The sequence below is a fragment of the Pezoporus wallicus genome, unplaced genomic scaffold (assembly GCF_028554395.1).
Source record: "Pezoporus wallicus isolate ANWC-B61680 ecotype Strahan unplaced genomic scaffold, APGP_CSIRO_Pwel_v1 scaffold_6446, whole genome shotgun sequence".
In the NCBI taxonomy this organism is placed as follows: Eukaryota; Metazoa; Chordata; class Aves; order Psittaciformes; family Psittacidae; genus Pezoporus; species Pezoporus wallicus.
In genome coordinates, this window is record NW_026636264.1 from 3,111,573 (window position 1) to 3,137,400 (window position 25,828).

At 38.3% G+C, this 25,828-nt stretch overlaps 1 protein-coding gene across 11 annotated transcripts in view; it reads right to left on the reverse strand.

Moving 5' to 3' along the window:
* Positions 1 to 428: 428 nt before the first annotated feature.
* ZMYM2 (zinc finger MYM-type containing 2) overlaps positions 429 to 25,828 on the reverse strand; it is an 84,597-nt gene continuing 59,197 nt past the window's right edge. For 8 of the 11 annotated variants that reach the window (XM_057399668.1, XM_057399677.1, XM_057399667.1 and 5 more), the window contains 13 exons: positions 18,251 to 18,416; positions 17,285 to 17,319; positions 15,490 to 15,619; positions 15,207 to 15,322; positions 14,204 to 14,375; positions 13,376 to 13,483; positions 11,294 to 11,388; positions 10,051 to 10,219; positions 8,997 to 9,148; positions 5,216 to 5,330; positions 4,208 to 4,459; positions 3,727 to 3,847; positions 624 to 2,176 (listed from right to left, as the gene is read on the reverse strand). In XM_057399668.1, the coding sequence (XP_057255651.1) occupies positions 1,984 to 2,176; positions 3,727 to 3,847; positions 4,208 to 4,459; positions 5,216 to 5,330; positions 8,997 to 9,148; positions 10,051 to 10,219; positions 11,294 to 11,388; positions 13,376 to 13,483; positions 14,204 to 14,375; positions 15,207 to 15,322; positions 15,490 to 15,619; positions 17,285 to 17,319; positions 18,251 to 18,416 (1,824 nt within the window). In that variant the 3' untranslated portion in view covers positions 624 to 1,983. Of the gene's footprint in view, positions 2,177 to 3,726; positions 3,848 to 4,207; positions 4,460 to 5,215; positions 5,331 to 8,996; positions 9,149 to 10,050; positions 10,220 to 11,293; positions 11,389 to 13,375; positions 13,484 to 14,203; positions 14,376 to 15,206; positions 15,323 to 15,489; positions 15,620 to 17,284; positions 17,320 to 18,250; positions 18,417 to 25,828 lie in introns of all 11 variants that reach the window. The other 3 variants (XM_057399676.1, XM_057399673.1, XM_057399669.1) reach the window with 1 other exon arrangement.

A 25,828-nucleotide genomic window follows, 5' to 3' on the forward strand; every position in this document is an offset into this window, starting at 1 on the left:
ATTTCAAGTTAAGCACATGATGCATTTTAGGCACGTAATTAGTAATTACTATTCCCATATGTAAAAATTTAACTTAAGGTAAAGTCAGGTGCTCAGCTGGAGAAATCAGAACAAAACTATGTTTTATAACTCCTGATTTCATCAGTTTTATGTATCATGGGCACATTCTATGGTTGTTACTTCAAAAAACAAGCCTTAGTGAACTAAGTTCTTTTGTATTCACTCACAAAGGGAAAAAAGCATTAGAGCTGCTAGTGATCTACTCACTGGTGCTGCATAGTTGTTTTTTTTTTCCCCACAGGAAGAGCAGAGCCACCAGAAAATAAATAAATAAATTACACATGGAGATATACATCTACTTTTGAAACAGTGGCACCTCTGAAGTTAATACATATGGACACATGAAAATAGCAGATATTTAAATAAACTTGTTTAACAAAACAAAGCAACCGAAGCTTTATTTCTCTATATAGAAAGATGCATCCCTATGTGCATTCTCTTAAGCTAAGAAAAAGGAAAATGTCATGCAGCCCTTGCAGGAAATAAATCCTCAGGTGGTAATACATATACATAGAAAGTTTTCCCTTTAGTAGATGATTCCTCTCAAAAGATGCGTAATGCCATTTAGGAGAGCCAAACTTATGATTATTTCATAGTAGAATATTCTACTACATTTTTTCAGTACAATAGCAAAACCATTGCACAAACCACCATATTGCTTGCATCAGTTAAACAAGAGCAAGTAACAAAACTTAAGCAGCTAAATGTGTATCTGGAAATTAGACTCCTTATGCAAAGTGAGCACAACGAAAGGATACTGAACAAATGAAAGGACTTTTCTTCAAAAAAATTGTCTTTCAACTTTCTGCAACTTCACGTCTTATATGGCTTTTGAATGCAGGCATTAGTTAAAAGAATTTTCCCACCCTTAATCAAGTACTGACTGTATTTAAATACAGCAATGAAACGAGAAACAGAAGTAAAACATTTAGCATACCATATTACTTCATGTAATACAGCATAAAATCCCTTTTTCTAAGGCTACAAAGGACAGACTTACAGTAATATGAGGTACCAACATTTATGGTTGTAAAAGTAGAGATGGAAAAGAATTATACAGCATTGGCATCAGACATGTCTATTTTTCTTTTTTAATTTTCCCTTTCCTTTTTTTTTTTGAGGGGTTTTGTTTTGATTTTCTCTTTTATTTTACAAAATACATGTCATGATGACCACATGCTTTAAGCTTATATTCATTTGTTTTTATATATATATATTTTATTTGTAGGGGCAATTGAGAGAGAGTCACAGATATGGAAAGGACACTAAGGTTTTAATAAGGGCAACAAAAAAAAAAAAGAAAAAAGATGTCTTCACCAGAATAGATTCACATTACAGTACACCAATATTGACAGCATTCTCTTTTGTCTATTTTTGGTACATAAGATGGGATCTCTCTACATAACCTTATAAGGCTTCAGTAACTAAAAAGTAAAAAAACTATTAGTTTACAATTCATTTAAAAATTCTGAAAGACACAGCAAGTTCTAAATTTTAGTAGTGCTACCCATACACAACCATCCGGTTTAAGAACCCATTTAAACAGCCTCCTTTCAAGGGAGCTTCCAAGAGCAGAGTTGTGCAATATGGACGTCTCTTACTACAAGGGGAAAAAAAAAATTACACATGGCACATTCTCATTCATATTTTGCAATGTAAAAGGTTACAAACATACCTAATCAAATAAATAATAATTAAAAAAAATAATCTGAAATGTGTTTGTTATGTATCCTAAAACCACTACACAGAATAATGGAAACTTTCACTCACAGATTATTTACATGGCAATACCCAGGCCAGGGTACACACTGCTACAAAACTCATAAAACAAAGGGTAAACTTGAAATGTTTTCCATAGTAAAGGTCTAGCAGCATGACTATATCTAATGCTGTTTGTTTTCTTGACAGTTTTTGGAAGCTTGTTTAATCTATGTCTTCATCCAGTTCATAATTGTCTTTATCATAAATATCTTTTACTAAAAGAACCCGTACGAGCATATTTTCTAAAGTGTTGCGGTCCAGTGAAGTGGCAGTGTACCAGATGGGACTCTCTGCGGACACAGAGCACTCTGGCTGCAGATAGAACATGTCCATCCTCTGATTCAGATTCTGCGGGCTATAAGGGGGAAAATACAGGGGGTTAGAAAAACAGCCTCACAGGACAAACGAGCATGTTAGCAATTCCAACATCCTGCACAAATGAAGCTCTAACTGTGTCTAGGCAAGTTCAAAAAAAGAAAAGAAAGGAAAAGAAGTATTAATGTGGATTAATATGGTTCTTGTTCACAGAAAGTGCCATGCCCAGTCTGGCCCTAGACCAGGCAATGCAACGTCCCCAGAGCATCGACTAGTTGCCAAGTGTATTTCAAACAGCTGGTATTATCTTAAATTTTACAACAGTTTTACAGTATTACCTTGAATTACAACATTACCGTAAATTTTATAATAGCTTTTAAAGCATTAAATATTTTATTAAAATTATTTCATCAAAGATGTGAGGTATATGTTATCAGAAGTGGAACTAGGAGAAGCAGGCCGCTGCTCTAGTTCGCAATGGTGACTAACATATGTAAGACAGCAGGACTTGAAACCATACCATAAACAATGCTCCAAATGTGTTTAAGTGCATTCTTTTCCTCAAACTGACATGTTTCTAAAGAAAAAGAAATTAGTTGCTCTCTCCTCCCTACCAGCCAAGTAAGTCAATTCAAAAATCCAGCTTCAACCTTTTAACAATATACCCTCTCCAAACTGTGGCAGTAGATAATGTGAAGGCAAAAAACTCCAAACCCTGCAACAATCAGAAGTAACTGAGTTTATGAAAACAGCTGCTTGCATTACCAGACAAGAAGTTACTATTTACTTCTCCCTATAACATCACATACTTGCATGTCTGCCTACACTTTGCCCAAGCTCGCTCTTTATTTTTAAGAATAACATGCTGTTTCCTTATATGTTTGGCCTCACACTTGATTTATTGTGTTGTATATGCAATGTGATTTCATTACCTTGGCATCACTTAGAGTTACATAAAATCTACATTAAAATCAGTTGCTCAAATGGCTGTTCAATTAAAGTATTTCCCACAAAATCCTATTTTCGAACAACTCTAAAACTTAGCTGCAAATTATTTTTTTAAGAGTTGCCCAAGCTTCTCTTTCTAATGTATTGATTTCTGTGCAGATTGGAAGGAAACAAGCTATTTCTAAATGCTGGGTTACTGTCAGTAGTACTTCTTCTACTACAAAATATTTTAAGGATTCTTTCAAATGAGGTATCTCAAAAGAATCTATTTCAGATTGTCTCAATCCAGTTCTTACTGAAGAAACGGGGACCTCACAAATGAAACCCTCAGCAGCAGAATCTACTGAATGTCTTGCTGGTAATTCTCTGCAGAGATACATGGTGTTTCCAGGTCAAAAAATTGAATCATACTGTCATTCTCAAATGGAATCCTTGACATTTAACCACGAAATACTCTACTGCTCCTGCATTTTCTGCATGTCTTGTCCAGATACAGAATAGGAGATATCAATGCTTTCATTTAAATATTTTTTTTCAGAAGATCTCAGTCCAATCTTTGCTTCAGTGTATTTCACGCTGTACCAAAACATTTGTACTTTGTCTTCCCCAGACAACTTCTGTATTACCCTTTATCATACTTACCTTTTAGACAGATAGCACTCAAACATTTTCACAGGGCATCTAGCTGGATCAGATGTGTTTTCAATTTGTTCAAACACTGGTTCATCATCTTCATGTTTCCTTTTTCCAGTAGTAATCTTATCTTCAAGAAGAAAATCAACATCTAAGCTATAACTTGAAGTTACTTTACATTTTTCAGTAAACTTCCCAGAGTTAGCAGCCCACTAAGTACCACATTTTGTTCACCACAATTATGCATATCTGCAAACTGGAAATGCAACCCACAGCCACAACAAAGTCACAGCATTTAGCATGGAGACCAGTGGGCTCAAAGAGGTCATTTAATGCAGAGACCACACACTCTTATTAAAGATCTCGGAGCAGAGGGCTGCTGAATTTCATGCAAAGGCAGACCTCTGGCTCCTGACAAGGTGACCAGATGTCCCTCAGAGGAGTGCAATGTGGATGCTGCTGCAATACTAATTTTGAACTGCCATAGTACCTTCAGTATCAGCTCTGCACAGGGAAGACACTTGATATCGAAGACAAGCTTTGCTTTCCTTTGTTAGAGGATTTTTTTTCCACTGTCTAAAAACAGTGCCAAAAGAAAGTCTTAAGTGCTGCTCCACTGTTTTCAGGCCAAAGTATTTAGTGTTAAAGTAGAACAGAGTATTCAGAAGAGCAACAGGTGAATGCGATCCTAGCTGTTTAATCCTCCAAAGGTAATCTTCTTCAACTCTTGAGAATATTGATCCTTCAGAAAAAGAAGAGAGAAAATACAATGGATCAGCCCATAAACTGTCCGGGTGCAAAAGAATCAAGTTTTTGTTTACTGTTAATAAGTGCTCATGATAGAAGAGTTTAATAAGCATATTTAATTATATGTCTACACCCCCAAAACCACCTCTTCAAGACACAGATACCCACCATTTCAGGAAGAGACAGTCAGTAGGAAATACCAGTTTCACACAGAATACATTTCTGTTAAATTACAACAGTACTGTTGACATGCAGCACCCTCATGTTATTACTTAAAACCAAATGCTCAAGGGTCTAATCTTAATCCCTTCATAAAAAGCGTATTTTTGATTTCATTTTATTCTGTTCAGGCAAGGCCTCCAGCAAAGAGTCCTTTCAGTCCAGATAAGAAAGGCTAAAATACACAGCTCATTAGCTCTACCCACACATAGCCCAGTGCCTGCCTGCTTCCCTGGGCAAAAAATAAATTCAGGCCAGGTAAAAAGTACAGGTTGAAGAGCAGCTGCTTATTCTACCTTTCCCTCCTGAAAATGGACAGTCAATTTAAGATTAACAAAAATCAACTCTGGCAGCAGGGATTATCAAGAAACAAAACAATAAGAATAATAAGAACAATTGAACTCTTAGATAATATATTTATGATTTTAATCAGCTACTATCACAATGCATAAAGTGTTTGCATATACCTACATGCTTAAGAATACAGAACTATTGAGAAATTAAAAACATACATGACCAAAAAGAAAATTACCATCTGGAAGTATGCTTGGTTGCCAACTTTTAAGGATTTTATTTAATTCCTGTTCAAACGTCTGGTAGATTGGATCAATAAATATGTTGTCTTTTCGATTACTTCCATATAAATACTACACGAAAGAGAGAGACACAATATTTACAATTGCAGATTAGAACAGTTCCGTACTACAGGGTTATCAGTACAGTGCTTGCACTTCAAAAAAAAAACCCCAAAACTAAAAAAAAACCACAGAAAACAAAAAACCCACCAGTTTCTAAAAAGAAAGCAATGACACTTTTCCAGTATTTAGCGGTTAAAAGCCACATCCAATATAACATACCTTGTAAATTTCTAACAGTATATGAATCGCAGATTAATTACAACTCTTAACATTTTTCTCTAAAATTTTCTGTGTACAATGTTGTCAGTGACTTGGGAGTCATTAAAAAAAACAACAAACCAAAAATAAATTAAAACCCCAACTAATTTATCTTTCCCTCCACCCAGATCTTCAAAGAAAAATAAAACACAATAAATACACACAAACCACAAAACCCCCACACAGTTATCCAGAATCTCCTAGTTCAAACATGAACTCTGAACACTGATAGAAGCATCTTCAACACAGACTGGGAGCAAAAAAAAAACCCCAAACATATACTTGTGGAAATGATACAGCAGTGCCTGTTCTGCAATCTGGTTATCTTAACCCTCTTCACCTGACCAACAGAAACTCTTCTGAACCTTTACCAAGAAGGAACAACTGAGGGCTATACTATTATTTGACATTATCCTCTACTGGAGACATTTCTAAGAAATGGAAGATTGGCTTCTTGAATTTTCCACTTCAGAGTTATCTTTGCATGAACAAGCCTGTTGCTAGTGAAGGCAATAAAAGTGACAGACATAAAAAAATGTACTGACTCCTGGAAACGGCATCTATTTCTGTACACATACTTGAAATAGACATAGCACTCATTTATACTAGGCAGTTCAGCATTACCTTGATTTCCTTATCTTTGCACTTAGTTTTATAATCAGGAAAAAAATCATAGAATAGAATCATAGAGTCATTAGGGTTGGAAAGGACCTTAAGATCATCTAGTTCCAACCCCCCTGCCATGGGCAGGGACACCTTACGCTAAACCATGTCACCCAAGGCCTCGTCCAACCTGGCCTTGAAGACTGCCAGGGATGGAGCATTCACAACCTCCCTGGGCAACCCATTCCAGTGCCTCACCACCCTAACAGAACGAATACACTTTCTAGAAGTTACCAACACAACATCTTCATTTAGGTAACTATTTTATATATTTAACTAATTCTTCAAAGCGCAATATTCTCCAAAATGTACTTGTTTCTACATATATCAGTTTTGATTTTACAAAGCAATTCTAAACCAGACAATACAGCTTACTATAAGCTTCATGGGGTTTGCCCTTGTTCCCTGACACATTTTTCCTCCATGAATTTTCTTGTTCTTTGGTTTGCATTAAACACTCACACTGAACCCCAGCAATGAAACTGAAGTAAGACTCAAAACTGATTCAAAACCAATGCCCACAGAAGCCTGTGACAGATCAACTAAAAATATTTCTTTCCTGCTTCAGAAGAAGTGTTTGGCTAAACCACTAGGTGCCTGCCTGACCATGCAACAGACTTTAAGAATGGTATTTTTCAGGATCAGTACTCCAGAGTTATCAAAACTGTTATGGAAGCATTTCTGGCTGGAAGCAGAACAATTTCAGCTGCACATGAACCTGAACTGAGAAAATGTACCATTTCACTTAGGTACTGAGGTTTCCTGGAACAGATTTTCCAGTGTTTCCTTTAAGAAAAACAGTCATTTTACAAAGTCAAAGAAACAACCTAAGATTTGAAGACTCCTACGCACTTCCCTGTGCACAAACTGTATTGCACCCAAAAGCTCCAACCTGAGCCCTTAGCCATGCAGTAATTCTCTTTTTCTAACAGCTTCCACATTTTCTTCCTTTGAAGAGAAGCTTAACTCTAAGTTAGCAAACCATTAATGATATCTGGCACAACTTTATCATTAAATGGCATCATTTAATCTCTCAGCTGCTTCTGAGTTAAACAGAAAATATCTTTTATGCAGTAGTAGTATTCTGTTTCAGTAGTACCCACATTGGGGTTGTCAGATGGAAAGGAGGACTAAGAAAATACTATAAGGCAATGGAGTTTTGTTGCACATTACAACAATTACATTGCATTTAGCGTACCACTAACTTGTTTAAATCTCTTTCTTCAGAAGGGTAACACATGCCCATTTACATGCAATTTGGCATTAACACAGATATTGGCTGCTACTTGTGACAGCTCACAAGCGTACATGTTTCTGTCCCTCACTTGCTGTCTGCCTTCACGAACTGCAAATTCCACAGAACAGAACACATCTTCCTACCAGTCTGAATAGCAGTGGCACAATTGGGCCAATGAAATGGTGCTGTTACTGTTACTTGAATTAAATACTGGGCACCAAGTATAACCTATGACCACAGTAAAATGATCACAAGTTGTTCCTCTAATGTTCCAGCGTTGTGTATGTGCATTAGGGCTCACAGTTATGTTGTGCCACACAAACTTTGGTTCCTATGAGCTAAACAAACACCAATGAAGTTTTTATAACTAACTTTCACAGTAGACGAAACAATGTCAAAGGCACAAAGAAAAAAGTATTAGTTGAGTTCCATTTCATAAAGACTCACCCTGTGTATTGTTTATTAGCTTACTGTATTTTCAGTTGAACAGACAGATACAGAGGGATGATATATCATGCAAGTGAAGAAGCAGAAAGCTAGCTGAATTTGAAACATACCTTGCACCAATATTGACTAAAATGCCAAACAATGAATGTTCGCTTCTCAAATTTCAACTATGAGGAAAAGATCCTTAATTCTGTATACTCTCAATACAGAAAAATTAGGGAAAGTACCATTTATTTTAAGAAGATTGTGATTTTAAAAATCGTTATCTGATTCATGGTCTCTGCCTTAAGTATGAGACCATTTAAGCAGGATTGCAAAGCCTGTGCACAGCTTGCTTTCCACATCATACACATTTTTTATTGAATGAATTTTTGTGCTCTGAACACTGCTTATTTTTATCTATGATTTGCCTCATGTACCAAAAATTATGACATCCTCTGCTTAAAAGATAAACTGTGGAACGGGTTTTCTAATTATCTTATTATGTTATTGCCTTTACATGTGATGCAACTAAACTGACTCCCTTTATCTTCAAAATTCAATGTAATTACAATTCAGTGGCAGGGTGTGTGTAAGACAGTCAATATAGCAGAGCTTCCTGCACTCTACAAAAAAGCCTGACTTTGACAGTCTCCAGTATTCACTGAATTAGACTCTCCCAAAAGGGACACTTCAGATAGCTTGTTTCTACTATATGCTAAGTAATTAAATTAGTATAACATTCACAGATCATGCCTTGTTTCACTCTGGTTTTACATTAAGCCATCCTTAGCAAACAAAATGAAGCACAGAATCTGGAAAAACTATGCTATTTTAGACTGCAAATTCTTTGCTTTAACCAAGCAAGAAGTTTAAGATTATTACAATACACCAGTCTGCATTTGAGTTTTCAGGATGGTTCTGCAAACTCATTTTCTATACAAATAGCTTTCTACAACGTGATTTACACGTCAGCCTGTGTTATATTAATAGCTCCTAGCCAGTAAATCCACATGATCTTCATTTTTTCACTGAAGTGGCTTAGAGTCAAATTAGCAGCTCTGCTTCCCACCTCAACAGCTTTTACTAACCTCCTGAATCCCAAGACACAGGTAATAGATGCTGTCAGGTGCATAGTTCTCTCCATTTGGCCTTCGAATTTCATTGACAAAATGTGTCAATCCATAGTTTAACTCAGCTGAAGTATGTGATAATAGATCTTCCTTTAATTTCACAGACTTTGCTGTAAAATAGAGAAAAAATGCTACATTACACAACAGAATTTTTACACAATGAGGGTGGGATGTGGTATTTTTGTACTGGAAAGTGGAAAACTGGCTTAATGTCCTCTCCACTATCCTATGAATGAGTCTTAATGTACTAAGCAGTTTAAATGTTAGGTCTGTATCAAAGGGTACTAGAGTTAAGTTTAGTTAGCCAAAATACAGTATCACCCACTGATGAATGTGCTGCCATGCACAGCTAAGGATGACAAGGAAGAGGCCCAAGATGCTGAAGATAGTGCTGTAGAGGGAGCCCTTCACCAGAAACAGCTGTTTCCAAAGATTCAACAGTATTACACAAAAGTGCTCAGATACATGTGGGAGCTGAAGAACAGCAGGAGTAGCAGCAATCTCCCTTCTCCCTCGCAATACAAATGCACACACAGAGGAGCACTGCAGAAAGAGCAACAAAGTTCCACAGGAACAAAGGTCACCTCATATCAGAGCTCCACAGCCAGGTAACGCCTCAGATGAAGATCCCTTTCCAAGAGAAAGAGCAGGATGCCCTGCCCTTGCAATTTAGAAGTCCAGAAAACGGGTGAGCTTCAAGGTGAGTTAGAATACGAGGAAAACCAGGATGCAAACAAAAAAAATCAAAATCATCACAGAAAGTGAGAAGAGCCAGAAAATCGCTGTCCTGGCTTGCAGAAGCAGTGTGAGCCCCAGCATTCTGAACCAAGTAGGGAAAACTAGGCAAGGAAAAAAAAGGTTTGGCAACTCTGTGGTAAATAATTCCAGTCATTGTGGGAACATTAAGGATATGTGAAAACTCCTATTAAAAATTCCAGTTGGAAATCAGGTGAGTACAGCAATTCTCTCCACCAAGTAAGAATCTAGATGCCAAATTTTTGATAATACTTACTTGATTTCAGTTCCTCTAATTCTGGAAGGTCTTCATTTAAATACCGAGACTTCACCCAGTGCTTCCATGCATTTACACCATATGCATATTTGAATGGAAAACTACACTCTGAGTTTTCAGAGCTGTCATCATGAGACTGGTATTCTGACACTGCTTTCCTCTTCACTCCCTGCCATTGAAACACAGTGGTTAATACTGCCAATAGCAGGAACACAGAAGCTGAGCAGAATAAGCAAACTGCAGGTCAAATTACAAACTGAATGCTCTGTGTAAAGCAACATATGCTTCAGTCAGTAGTTTCTGTGTCATTCCTCTAAGGACAGTATTTCTTAAGATGACAGACATTTCTAATTCACCTTTCAAACAGAGTAATTTTGGTAATGGAGTTGCTGTATTGGTTATGCTGTATTAAGCAACAAACACATGATGCACCAAGTAATTCAGTGTGTTTACAGGATTTCAGTGTGTTAATGTGCAGAAAGTTAAAATCGCTCCAAATCTATGTCAGAAGGTCAATTTTTAGGGTCAACTGAACCCATCAGAGGAAAAGCCAGAACTGGTCCCAAATGAAAGCATGTCCAGCAGTGGATATGTGAATAATGTCCAGCAGATAATGCCAACAGGCTGGATTCTGAATTTAAAACTAGAAAGACACATTTATTCTTAGAAAGCTTTTTAAGAAGTTGGCTGTTTTTTTCTTAAATTTGCAATATCCACTGCAGGTATTGCAACAAAACCATTTCAACATTGTGCCAGGCACCAGAAACTCTTATTTCCTGTTAGCTTCCTTCCAAATAAAAGAATACGGCTAATTTATCCACAATGTGTAAGCTAAGATTTTTGACTGAAAATAAAATCTGGGAAAATTACAAACAAATCAGTTTTTTTTAAAAACTGTTTTATACAGGAGATGCTATAGCTGCCATTATAAGCCACAGTGATGCCAACATTCTTCCATTTGACTATCAAATTAAACCAACACAGCTTTGTTTGAAGTAGAAAAGCAAGTACAGAAAGTACATATACATTAGCACATTACATTGACAATTCTATCAATGTGAAGCAAAAATGGGCTCAGAATTTGAAAAACACATACCACAAAGACAGGATATTAGGCAAGAATAGGCAGTAGCAGGTTTTAGAGCAGTATGAGAACTGAAGAAAAAACCCACAAAACCTGGCATATTTTGCCCACTTAGATTTTGTGCTTTTTGGATTTTTTTTAATAGCATGATCAAATTACCTTCTTTTTGGACCGAGGCCTCGGCTGTTCCTCGTACTCTTCCCCAAAAACAGGAGGTAACAAAAACTCATTTTCTGTATCAAGCTCCTCAGTTGCTGAAAATACATTAACAGAAACTTATTTCTGAACATCTTCTGAATGAAACTGGTTTGAAAAACCCCACAATTAACTATAGCAGTGTGCATTAACATAAGGGGTCCACAATAGCACACATATAAGCATTACCAAAGACTGGATTTCAGTAGGAGGAAATAAACCTATTCTTATTTTGAAAGTAAAGCAAAGCTATCAAAATATGTATCTCTAAATAAATTGTGAAAGACACAATACTCAACATTTTCAAACTCTATCTGAAGTCACTAACGCATCATTTCTTACTATGGACCCTTACACAATTTTTCCTCCTAGGCAGGTCTTTGGTATCAGGAAGTTTCAGTTATGGTAGGAATGAGCAGCTGTGAGTGAAAAAATTACTACACTTACTACATGCACTCATGTATTGCCATCATTTCTATTCAAGTTTCATATTTTATATAGCATATTATATCTGGTTAAAAACATTAAGAATCACAACATAGGACAGGTAGGCTCTGTCCAACCTGGCCCTGAACACTGCCATGGATGGAGCATTCACAACTTCCTTGGGCAATCTGTTCCAGTGCTTCCCCACTCCAACAGTAAAGAATTTCTTCCTTGTATCTACCTAGATCTCCTCTGTTTAAGCTTGAGCCCATTGCTCCTTGTCCTGTCACTACAGACCCTCTCCAGTATCCTTGCAGGCCCCCTTCAGATATTGGAAGGCTGGTATGAGGTCTCCACGCAGCCTTCTCTTCTCCAGGCTGAACAGCCCCTACTTTCTCAGCCTGTCTTTGTATGGGAGGTGCTCCAGCCTCCTTTGTCATCCTCCTGGCCCTTCTCCGGACTTGTTCCAACAGTTCCATGTCCTTCTTACGTGGGGGACACCAGAACTGTACACAATACTCCAACTGAGGTCTCATGAGAGCAGAGGGGTAGAATCACCTCCTTCGACCTGCTGGTCACACTTCTTTTGATGCAGCCCAGGACATGGTTGGTTTCTGGGCTGTGATTGCAAACTGCTGGCTCATGTTTAGTTTCTCATCTTCTTTCTCAGAAGCACGTCAGTGTTAATCAATACCCATCACAAACTATTATTTACTACTCCACTTTGATTATTTTTCTTTTTCCCCACTATTTTACTTTCCCATATACCAAGCCTCTCTTACAAAGAGGGTCTAGTATGCACCTGGCTAATAAACTTCATAATACTAAGGTAAGACTAATCCCTAGACCTGAACTTTAAATTAGACATACAGCAAACTGAGAAAGCCAGTATAGGCATCCAGTGTAGGTATCTATGACAAGAGGCAAAAGGAAACTTCCTACATGAAATAGAGAAGCTACCCATGGGAGGTATGAGAGGTGTATGTCCAAGAGAAGCTATGTCAGGGGAGACACTAGCTACCGCTAGGATTGCTTAGGACGTGGTATAAGGGAACAGACACTGTTGCCTGCATTCTGTAGTGTGCTAGAAATTGTGATACATAAAACCAAGACATTCTTTTAAGAAAGGTCTCAAAGTAGTGATTTTCTTGCCAATTCAAATAATCCTACCTTCTTTAAATACAGGTACGGACATTAACAAGATACTAAAAGGAAACACAAGAGCAGCTTATTAGCTTGCAATGTTCTAATAAACTTGAGTTTATTTCCCATGGAAATAAGTATCTGATGTTTGAAGAATGAACTCATTATTGTTTTCTATGACAATTGACTCTTTGAGCCTTCAAAACAGCTTTCCTATGTCTGTAACAGTGATGCTGCCAACTTCGTGAAAGGTTAATGCCCCCTTTTCTTTGCATTCCCTTGCAAATACTGTATTTAGAAAGATGGAGGAATTAATTCAGAAGTCCCCACTCTTGCAATGGCATGGCAAAGTTTTAACTAACAGCTAAGTGGATTTTGCAATCAAATAAAGCTCCTCTGAAAGGATGATGAAACAAGGTATGATGGTTGCCCACAATATCTGTTTCATGATGTTTATTAAAATGGCAGATTCAATACCTCTTGGAAAGTCTATTTCAATATCAAGGTCTGGTTCATACGGAACATCAGGCAAACTCGTCCGTGCTTCTGTTTCTGAGTTCAGTAGATTTGACTCAACTATCACATCTGTTAAAAAAAAAAAAGAAGGAAAGTTCCTGTTACTTTAATTAGCACATGGTTTAGTCAAAACAGGGCAGATTTAGAACTTTAGAAGCTTAGTGTTTCTAAAGCTGCTTGTTCTGCGTATCACCATCTTAGGTTTTGTTGTTCTTGTATTCTTGGGATCTCAGATTTACTTTTCCAACCCAATTTCCTTCACGCATGTAAGATACTAGTCCATCTGTCCTTCTTCAGTAAGACGGGCCAGCAAAGCATGTGTACAGAAAATCAAATGCTGGAGAATCTGGACCGTATCAACCAACCACAGAATGTAAACAAAACCAAACCTGACACACCCTGTTATCTACTTTTCTACGTGATTCTGCCTGCAACAGAACAGACTTTCAAGTCCCTGAAAGATCCCACAAAAGCAAACATGGCAAGCAGGCAGTGAGAGCTGGCACAAGCAAAGGGAATGCCTGCATTTTTAAAGACAAAGGTCAGGTACAGCACACTGAAGGCACACAATTGACTTCAGAAAGTTTTCTGTATTTCAAATGTGCTAAAATGTTTAAATAATTTAGATTTCAACTTAACATAGGAACTCAATAATAGCATTGTTGTACTCAATCTTTCTCTAAAATAGTAAAAAACAAAAACCCCAACAAGCAACCCTTCTCTTGATTCACACACCCCTCACATATACCCCACCAAACCAAAGAGTCAAAAACTCAGCAGGAAACTCACTGGTCACATCAGAAGCTTCAGCTTTTCTACCATGTTCAGGCACCATCTCTGACAAGTTCAGCAGCTCAGTTTCTAGAGGATTTGAGGGCACTTTTCCCCTCAGCTCTTCTATTGCTGCTAGGATTTTCTCACTGCTATCCAGGGTAGTGGACAAGAAAACTGGAACTGGCACCTATGCAGACAGGGAGAAAAAGATAATTATAAAAAAGCCCCCTTCTGCAACAAAGCATCTACAGCAGCCAACACAGAAACAAACTCTATACCCCTCTTCTAAAAGACACAGTTAATACAAATTATAAACATATCACCTCAGTGTGGTCTAACAAAAAAAATGTTGAGAGGTTAAAAAAAAGTCAATATAAATAATTGAGAACATAAGGGAAAGCAGGAAAGGATACAGCTAAAAAAATAAATATTATAAAATATATTGGGTTAAAGTAAGAACAGAAAGGACTTTGGAGGCTCAAACCTGTCTGACCATAAATACAGATTATTTGGAACAAATCAGCATCCTTTTTTAGTGGCTTCCTTGTGAGACATGGAATTTTAGGAATTCAGGGTTTTTTTTTCCACCATTTGGATGAGATTTGGTACATAAGCGAAATCTGTAACCACTTAAGAGTTATTTTCTTTTGCTGGCACAAGGTTAAGTTTTTTCACTTCCTCCTGTTTATCCCACTCTTCCATCCCTCCCCAAGACAATCCTTTCAGTTTCCTTGTTACCAGTGTGAATCTTGCTATTTAATATTTATTTAGCAAACTCAAAAGTACCACTCAGAATTGTTCCTAAAAAGATCATCAGCAGGAGGTAGATAGGTCCTAAAGAACAATCAGGACACTAAGTGCCACTGTCAGATTTCTAATACTTTTTTCAATAAACAGTGCTGCAGCATCCTGCAGTGGTTTAGATAGACCAGAATGAGAGCAGCCAACAATACAAAGTGGTCCCTCACACACATGTGAATGGATGCCAATTTCAAAGTGAAGCCTAAGTGTTACTTACAGGAACAGGAACTGTTGCAGGAACAGGAACCTTCTGACTATACATGTTCATAGGCACAGGAACATAGACAGGTACAGGAATAGGCACTGGGATATACTCTTTTTTCCAATCATCTTCTATTAAAAGAAAAAAGAAAAAGGCAAACACTGCCAGGCACTTAAATATATTTTACACCTGCAGTTTAGGGAAAAAAAAAAATCAGAGTATTTGCAGTATGTTCCAAGACAGACTGAAAAAATCTGCAGTGAAGAAATGAGTAGCTCCAATACAGCTCAAGAGTTACCTGTCTGGCAAGATTTTGTCTGCATATGAGGTTTACAGTACGTGGCTTTCGTCATCGTCAAAGGCTTGCAAAGAACTGCCTTGTTCTTCATTTCTCTGTTAGGTGTTGGAGAAGGTGGTGGTGCTGAGCCCTACAGACAGGCAAATAAAAGAGACTGTGCTGTTGCACCACACTGATTTCAATACAAAGTTCTTGATTTAATGTATCAGTTGATACTTTTTCCCTATGAGTTACTGAACAGGGAGCTCACAACACCACAACATAACAGCACCGTTATTCTTTAATTGCAAGCTACTGTATGTTTCTAGTAAGGAGCTGCCAGTGCCAGGAATTTAACATAGTTGTATTTTGCTCAGCCAGGGCTAGCACTTTGATTATTTTTTTTTTTATTTAAGATACCATTTTTTTATGTTCCTGTTTAAATGCAAGTGCAACTTAAGCTGGTTTCTAACTTTAAAAATAATTTTAGCTGTAAAGAGAATTCACTCTAAGTAGTGTAACAGACTGCTGGCTCAAGGCCCTATGCTATCATCCAAAGATAGCATTTAAAAAAAACAATGTAATTCTAAATAAAATACCTCTGAACATTTTAATTCCTAAGGCACGAACTTCGAGCCCCCCCTGCTGGCTCTACAACAGTGACAACAAATACTCTGGAACATAACGCTCAAACTGCCACCTTACAGTCAACTGGTTAAAAGCCTTTTGCCCCAGACATGTTTTTGTCCCCTAACACCTGTTTTAGAACCTGACTGAAGAAACTTTTATTTAGTCATATGTATTAGTAGCCCCACATATTGTTTTAAATATGGAAAGTCCAGTCATAAGAACAGCAATAGACCTTCTATAGACCTTTCTAAAACGTATTAAAAAAGCTTGTGTCACACATAGCTTTTGTATGATCTTCAGAAGTTTTTGGACTGAATTAGCATCATTAACCATAAAATACTGATGTTTTTAGCATGACAGTTTAGCTCATCTGATGTCTCCACTTACATAAGCAATCTTATTTCCCATGGTTTTCATTATTTTATAATGACATCACAATACTTTCAAATTAAATCCAAGATGTACCTTACAAAATATATTTGGATTAAAAGGGTGAGTCAATTTTTTCATGGAAAAACAGACAGCTCTGAGTTCCATCAAAATCAAAACAAAACTAAGGTTTTTTAAAAAAATCCACTAAACTAACGAAAAAAAATAATAATTTTGACAAGCTGAAGAAAACTGAAACTCAGAATGAAGGCTGCTGCTCCACTGACAAACCCCACCCTCCCAGACTGTGTGACCCTGCAAAGGGTTACACTTCCTTACTGTCACCTGCAGCCTAGTCAATCAGACCTTGAGCACTAATTATTCTACTCTTGGGAATTATAATTTAAGATCTGAAGCTTTATTTTCAGCCTGTCAAAGCTGAAATACAACCATAATATCCTAATTGACCAGTGAAATGTTCTTCCCTTTCTACACTCCATATATACAACCTGATCAGTCTAAACATGTGAATAAGATACACATAGTTTGTGGATTAACTTCTAAGCAATACTTTCATGCACTATAGATGTAAAATACACAGTTGATGATCTGGTTTCCCAGAAGACACTGGAAAGACGAAGTATGAGCGTTTAAATATTTAATTCCAACTACTGACTAAATAACTCTGAAAGTTTATCTTAGTATCATTCAAAGATACTTTTTTGTTTGTTTTTAATAACAACCCTTTAAGCCACCAGGATCTCACATTTTAAATAGATCTAATTATATATTCTATATATTAAATACATGTACTTACTGTTATTTTTGTCCTGGGGGTTTGACAGCCCTTATCTAAAAATATAAGAAAACATTTTTAGACATGTTTTTTCCTTTTTCAGAATCAAAGCAAATTTCAATAAGCAACTCTGACAACATCTATCATCAGGATAACATTAAATTAACAGCACTGACTCTCGCAGATGAGAACGTTCTCATTCACAGGCACAGGCACCTCACCACTCCAGCATTGAATCGTATCCAAAGGCAAAAGCTAAATCAATGATCCACCCAGATGTGAATATAACCTCTTTCAAAAAAGTAAATACCGAAACATTCAAATCTAAAAAGGGCCATACAAAAAAGTTGTGTTGCTGTAATTACATTAATTAAAAATTGATTTATTTGAACTTTGGCTGACTTGCCATTTAAACCATGTCAACATGCATCCAGCCTCCATCACCAAATCTACACAGTACCTATAGCCAACAGGAAAAAAAAAAAATAAAAAAACAAACCAAAACAAAAAAGCAGCATATTCCTCTTCTCTGTTTTCATTTAGTTTGCATTTATTTCCTTTTAACTCCTTTTTTTTTCTTTTTCATTCCTAGTGCATTTATCAGCTCCCTGTGACCAACGCACATTTTGAAAGAAGTGTTTCCACAGAGCAAGCAGTAACAAACCGGAGCACAATGAAAGATGAAAACATGTTCTGTCTCTATGATGATACAACACTAAAATGATGCTTAACCTGCAAAGAAGATTTTATTTATTATTTTTTAAATGATTACCAAACTGATTACCTGACAATGTTTCAGGTCTCAAGCCATATAATAAAGAGCCATACAATAATAAAAAATACCAAACAGCTCCATGATGTCTCTGCTGATAAATAGGATAATCTCCAATACAGTTTACTAGAACAAACAGATGACATACAGCTTTGAATTTTTCATTTAAAGCAAACATTTTGTTTACCATTTAGGAGCCAGAAAGCAGCACATACCATAGTGTAAGTTCTCAGGTCCTTTTTGGGTTGCCAGATTTGGTTCGTTTTGTTGACAGTAGAAACGGAGCAAACAGTGCTGATCACAGAAGTGTTTCATTTCACCACGCCACTGCACTTTCTCTTTGAGAGTTCCTTGAGACTTGCAACAGTCACATCGTGCAGCCTTAATGAAAGGAAGATTCTGACATTTTTAAATGAACCTTAGAAAAAAACATTATTTCTACATTTTAAAAGGTTATGGTTTTAAGAGTACTGAAGAAACATTAACTGCTATATAGTTGTCTCGCTCCTGTTGTCTCTACGATAGCTACCACACCTGTTAATCTGTATATACAGACATATGTAGCGTTTAATTTTCAACTGTTTGCTAGGGATTAACTCCCAGAATGATTCTGCTTTGTTTCACTAAGTCTTTAAATATTGCTCACTTCTAGATAGTCAGCAAAAAATTAATTTCATGCATCAATTTTGATTACTTCCACTGTAGCATTCTGCAAAACAACAGTAGAAAGTGACTGAGAGTCCTTAATGAGTCTCTTGAACTGAGAACGAGTAGGGTCTGTTTCCCCTCCTCCCCCCCCAGGTTTTGGGGTCTCAGGCACAAACAGAACCATTTCTCTAGGTATCAAGTCAGAGACCCTTAGTAACTTTTATATTTTCATTATTTTAGTAGTTTGACAATTTTAGATTTCAATTATTTGGTTCAGCAAAGCTTCTCTATGATTTATAAACAACAATAGGTCTTAAGGAGGTTTCCAGAAAATCTAGTTAGCATGTAACTTGAAACTCAAACCTTTGTTTTTTAATGTTTAGCTAGGGATTCAGAAAAGTAATGTCTCTTTCACCAGCCTACATAATTTCATGAGGCATAGCTAAGACAGACACTGTTTTTTTTCCTCTAGATTCCACAGAATTTAATCAGCCACGCTATAAATTATCATCAATTGCGGTGGTAGCCACAATCTCAGATGCTCAAATAAGTACTACTGCTCGCCCTGATATTGCTTGCAACCTGCATACTGAAGTAGTCCTTGAAAAACTAAAAGCTTTATGGATGCTCAGGAATCCAAAGTAAGTCAACCTAATACCGTAGCCAGGAGAGGAAGAGGGACGTTACGATACTATGCAACATAAAACATTAATACATAAAACCATACACAACATTGCAGTTATGCACAAGGATCTGACAGCTCAGGGGGAAAAAAAAAAAAGTCCAACTATAGTTCTCGTGACTCCAAAAAGAGTACAAACAGGCCAATTAGTTCAAGTTTACGAAGTAATTAAACGTTAAGTTTCTTCTCTGCGCTTTTACAACCTGGCACCTTCCTCTGACAACGCAGGAAATTCAGCTCTCAGTTACAATTTTCAAATCTTTAAGATGATATATGGAGAGACTCGAGTCTAAACACTATAACCCTCTTTAAACTAAGAGCAATAAAGCTGTGGCTTCAGGATCCCCTCACACTAAGCATTGGATGCCCTGGAAGTACAGGTACGTTTTTTCCTCCCTCCTGTGTCAGCAGTAGGGCTCATGTACCAGCAGGGTACACAAGGTCAGCACTGCATCACTCCCATCCTTCCTCAATTTCTGTTAAATTTGTCACTTTGACCTTCTGCTGATGCTGATCCACAGTTCATTTTGCAGCACAGATGTTTTCAGTGGGACAAAAGAGCAAGTAAGATGCATTCTTGGGAGTGGGGAAGAAGATGAAGTACGGAGTGTTGCCAAAATAGCCTAGATTTATCAGCTCAGGAAAACTTTAAGGCAAATGCATCTTTCCAAAGCCACCAAAAGGATGAAATAGCAGTAAAGAAAAAAACAAAATCAAAACAACAAAAAACCAAACAAACAAAAAAAACCCTAAACTGTACAATTCCTTCTGATTTTAAATCTCAAGCCCCCCCAAGAATGGCAGCTTACCCATGTGCAGAAAAGCCCACCTATTCTGACCTGCTGCACTTTGGTTGACTATTAAAGTACCACTTCCTGTGCAATGTTTTATCTCCATCAAAGAAAGAAAAAGGTGACAAATCTTGTTAAACACAGCACCTCCAGCCTTCTTCCAACTGTTTCTGCCTTTGCTGGTTCTGCTCTTTTGCTTATGCCTTTGAATAAGAGTATCATTGTCTTTCCTGGGCAGTTAATAAAGCATTTAGGTGAAAAAAAACCTCTGCCTTGCTTCCACACAGCAATTACTATTCCTTACCAAGCCCAAGATTCCTTTATAAAAGATGCTTCACTCCTCATCCCTACATTTGGTAGGCTGTAATTCTACTATTTCCTTGATCTTGCTTGCAGTTAATACTATACATCGTGCCATTCTCTACAACTCCTACTCGTTCTCCCCACTTCCCTGACCACGAAATTAACTGAAAGCAAAAGCGTGATCTTCTGCCTCTTCCTTCATCCCTCCCCTATCCATTTGTTTTCATTCAGGATAGCAGCAATATACATTAAATATCTTCAAAATACCTGCCTTCAAATCTTTTATCTCTGTGCTTTCAAAAAGTCCATCAATAATCTCTGTATTCCAATTGCACATAACACGTTTGAGACTCACGACTGCTTTTTGGTCCAATTACATTCCCAGATACAATTTCAACATCTTCAAATCAGTGTAGCAAATAAATCACCTTTTTTAAAACAAAACTGAGGACAAAGATTAATGTTTATCAAATAAACCCATAGAATCATAGAAGAGTTAGGGCTGGAAAGGACCTTAAGATCACCTAGTTCCAACCCCCCTGGCATGAGCAGGGACACCTCACACTAAACCATATCACCCAAGGCTCTGTCCAACCTGGCCTTGAACACTGCCAGGGATGGAGCATTCACAATTTCCCAGGGCAACCCGTTCCAATGCCTCACCACCCTCACAGTAAAGAACATTCTCCTTATATCCAATCTAAACTTCCCCTGTTTAAGTTTTAACCCGTTACTCCTCGTCCCATCACTAGAGTCCTTAAGGAAGAGTCCCTCTCCAGCATCCCTATAGGCCCCCTTCAGATACTGGAAGGCTGCTATGAGGTCTCCACGCAGCCTTCTCTTCTCCAGGCTGAACAGCCCCAACTTCCTCAGCCTTATCTTCATTCAGCAGGGGCTCCAGTCCCCTGATCATCCTCGGGGCCATCCTCTGGACTTGTTCCAACAGTTCCATGTCCTTTTTACGTTGAGGACACCAGAACTGCACACAATACTCCAAGTGAGGTCTCACAAGAGCATAGTAAAGGGGCAGGATCACCTCCTTCGACCTGCTGGTCACGCTCCTTTTGATGCAGCCCAGGATACGGTTGGCTTTCTGGGCTGCAAGTGCACACTGCCGGCTCATGTTCATTTTCTCATCAACCAACACCCCCAAGTCCTTCTCCACAGGGCTGCTCTGAATCTCTTCTCTGCCCAACCTGTAGCTGTGCCTGGGATTGCTCCCACCCAGGTGTAGGGCCTTGCACTTGTCATGGTTAAACTTCATGAGGTTGGCATCAGCCCACCTCACAAGCGTGTCAAGGTCCCTCTGGATGGCATTCCTTCCCTCCAGCGTATCAACCGAACCACACAGCTTGGTGTCGTCGGCAAACTTGCTGAGGGTGCACTCAATCCCACTGTCCATGTCACCGACAAAGATGTTGAATAAGACCGGTCCCAACTCCGATCCCTGCGGGACACCACTCATTACTGATCTCCAGATGGACATTCAGCCATTGACCACGACTCTTGGTGTGCAGCCATCCAGCCAGTTCTTTATCCACCGAGAGGGCCACCTATCAAACTGATGTCTCTTCAATTTAGAGACAAGGATGTCATGCAGGACAGTGTCAAACGCTTTGCAAATGTACAGGTAAGATGATGTCAACTGCTCTACCCCTGTCCATCAGTTCTGTAGCCCCATCATAAAATGCCACCAAATTGGTCAGGCAGGATTTCCCCTTAGTGAAGCCGTGCTGGCTGTCACCAAGCACCTTGTTGTTTTTCATGTGCCTTCGCATGCCTTCCAGGAAAATCTGCCAGGAGATTTTGCCAGGCGCAGAGGTGAGACTGACTGGTCTGTAATTCCCCGGGTCATCCATTTTCCCCTTCTTGAAAATGGGGGTTATATTTCCCTTTTTCCAGTTGTCAGGAACTTTACCTGACAGTGGCTTAGCAACTTCATTTGCCAGCTCCCTCAGGACCTGCAGATGGATTTCATCAGGTCCCATGGACTTGTTCACGTTCAGGTTCTTAAGATGGTCTCGAACCAGATCCTCTCCTACAGTGGGCCCAAGGTCTTCATTCTCACAGTCCCTGCATCTGCCTTCCAAGACTTGGGTTGTGTGGTCAGAGCATTTGCCAGTGAAGACTGAGGCAAAGAAGTCATTCAGAACCTCAGCCTTCTCCAAATCTAGGGTAGCCCTGATAGCTTCTAGAGAGGGCCCACGTTGTCCCTAGTCTGTCTTCTATTCGCAACATACCTATAGCATCCCTTCCTGTTATCTTTCACATCCCTTGACAGATTTAATTGTAACTGGGCCTTAGCTTTCCTGACCTGGTCCCTAGCTTCCCAGACTATATCCCTGTATTCTTCCCAGGCTGCCTGTCCTTGCTTCCACCTTTTATAAGCCTCTTTTTTCCCTCTAAATTTCCTCAGCCGCTCCTTATCCATCCAAGGAGGTCTCCTGGCCCTCCTGCTACACTTCCTTCTAGTTGGGATGCAACACTCCTGAGCTTGTAGCAGGTGATCCTTGAATATCAACCAACAGTCTTGGGCCCCCCTGCCCTCTAGGGCTATATCCCATGGAACCTTACTAAGCAGGTTCCTGAAGAGGCCAAAGTCTGCTCTCATGAAGTCCAGGGCAGTGAGCTTGCTGCACGCTCTTCTCACTGTCCTGAGGATCTCAAACTTGACCATCTCATGATCGCTACAGCCAAGGTTTCCCTGGAGCATCACACTCCCAACGACCCCTTCCCTGTTGGTGAGCATGAGGTCAAGCATGGCACCTCTCCTTGTCGGCTCCTCTGTTACTTGCAGAAGAAGTCATCTTCCACACAACCAAGGAACCTCCTGGATTGCTTTTGCTGGGCTGTACCATCCCTCCAACAGATGTCAGGGTGGTTGAAGTCTCCCATGAGAACAGCGTGAGGCTGTTACTGCCTGCCTATAGAGTGCTTATACATCCATAGAGCGTTCATACAGAGAGCACTAAACATGGGGGCGTTTATTTACATTTTTAATCTTCCAATGACCCAACATTCTCCGATGGGCTGGATTGCTAATTATTTGACCTCATCTTAGCTGTCTATTCTGAGTTCAATCCACAATAAATAGGAAACAAGAGATACTTCCAGAGAGTGAATGATTTTAAGAGAAAGCCCATCAACTGTTCTGAAACAGCACCTACTTGAAATTGAGATGCTAACTACACAATAGCAAAATTTGGACAAGACAAATTCAACAAGTTTGCCTTGCTGCCTTTACGATTTAGATAAATGCTGGTTCCATTGTTTCAAATTTTACTGCTGTTGACAATCACTGCTATTTAATCTCACCAGCCACAATAATTTTTCTATGTCTATGTCTATGCCTATGACTGTAGTTCCCCAACTCCTACTTAGTCTGTGCAGAAGACATATGACCTCCACTGAATACAGTCATTTCTGTATATGCTCAGTCCAATCAATACTTCACTGCAGCCTTGAATAACCTGAAAGTGCACTTCAGCTGCAGTATTTTCAGCAAAGTTTCACAATGTATATTTCAAGAAACATATTTCTGTGCTGTTCTCAGATCTGCATACTCTTTTTTGAAGGTCCTTTTAATGCTCTAGTATAAATAACATCAAACGATTGAAACTGCCAAACCATCAGGCTACTGAAATATTTATATTGAATATTCCCAAGTATTTTCCAGATTAACATCCAAACCATGGCATGCAATTGAAGTTTACAGGAAGAGCTCTAAACTTAGCAAGCTAACCTCAAGACACCAAAAATTTAAGCTTGTCTTAGAGGTGCATGGACACCATAGAGTAGAAACTTCCTCAGAACTTGGCACCAACTGGTAACTGTAGCTGTCACCCAACAGGTGATTAAGACTGAACTATTCCTTTTACATTCCAATCCCTCGTATTAGTTTTGAAAAACACTTATAGATAACTAGAAGTATTAGAAGCACATCAGACTTAACAGTCTGTTGTGCTTCTGCCACTCCTACCTTCTTCTGGCTTTTTGAGAAGAGAATTTTGGCATTTAGGGAGGTTCTCCCATAATAATTATTTTTAAAAGTTAAGATATCTTCCAGATAATACTACACGAGAAAGATGTGTCCATAAAAAAAGTAGACAAAAAAGATGGAAACAAACACTTGTTTAATGAACACAATGATTGTGTTAAAACATTACTAGGTTATTATTACTTATTTTGCTTTATGTATACATTCATTGAAGCTCCAAAGTAACACTGGACATTGCATAAATGAGACAAAGCTCAAACATATGTGACTATGCCTTTAAGACGCTAACACACAAAACAGCAAATGGAGTACAAATTCAGGAAGGGGTCTATATCTATTCTGTCTTCCTACACTTTAATCACTATCTAGCTATGCCTAGGTAAGAACATCAGCTAACACTGCACTTCCAAATCAAAGATATCTGGAGTGACTTTTATAAAACAGGGAGAAATTATCAGCAAGAATGTAAAGAAAAAAAAAATGTCAGCAAAACACATCATTTCCTAAAACCTATTACATGTTTTCCCCATGTAATAAATCCCAAACTTTTATAACCAGAACTGAATTAGACAAAGGCGTTGGGAAGTATTTGAAAAGAAAAAAGTACAATCAACAATTCAACATCATGTAACATTATTTCCACTACCAAAAGTAAAAATACCTAACACTTCAGTATCACCAAATGTATCAAAATCACCAGTTACCAGCAAGACTTTTTAGACATGATGCCATGAAAAGGCAATTTAATTTAACTTTCCTGTGCCACAGCATCAACAGCATTTAAGCAGACTTAATGGGCAATTAAGTAAGGACAACCTGAAGCCAGAGTTTTCAAGTGCTTCTCAAACTTGAATGAGAGCACAAACTTCTCTAGAAGTTTACGTTCATGAAACTATTTTGGTATGCACATCCCCAGACTATAATCTTCGTGAATCATCAAGGGGTCTAAAGCATATCAAAACTTAATAAAGTTCTCCATCAGAAGACACTTTATACAGGGATAAATTTCACCCTCTATCCCAAGTTAAGGTATACAGATTAAATATTATAGTATGAAGTTAACATTTTAGTAAGTTTAAGAACACTTCAGAAGAGCGTCACTACCCTATTTTCACAGGAGACAAAAGAAACACATGCTGGTCTTCAGTAGTTTCCTCTCTGCAGTGCCTAACAGGACCCTACATATATTATTCAGAATAAAAGCTTCACAATGTCTGGCTGTAACACTTCTAGAACCGGTCATTCCAAAGTATCAGATATTTCTTCAGATTCAGTTCTTTCATGGTAGGTAGATCATCTCGAATTACAGGACGTAGCTAGCCCTCTAATATTTCAAGCTTTTTACTGCCTTCCAGGCTATGTACAGAGTTTT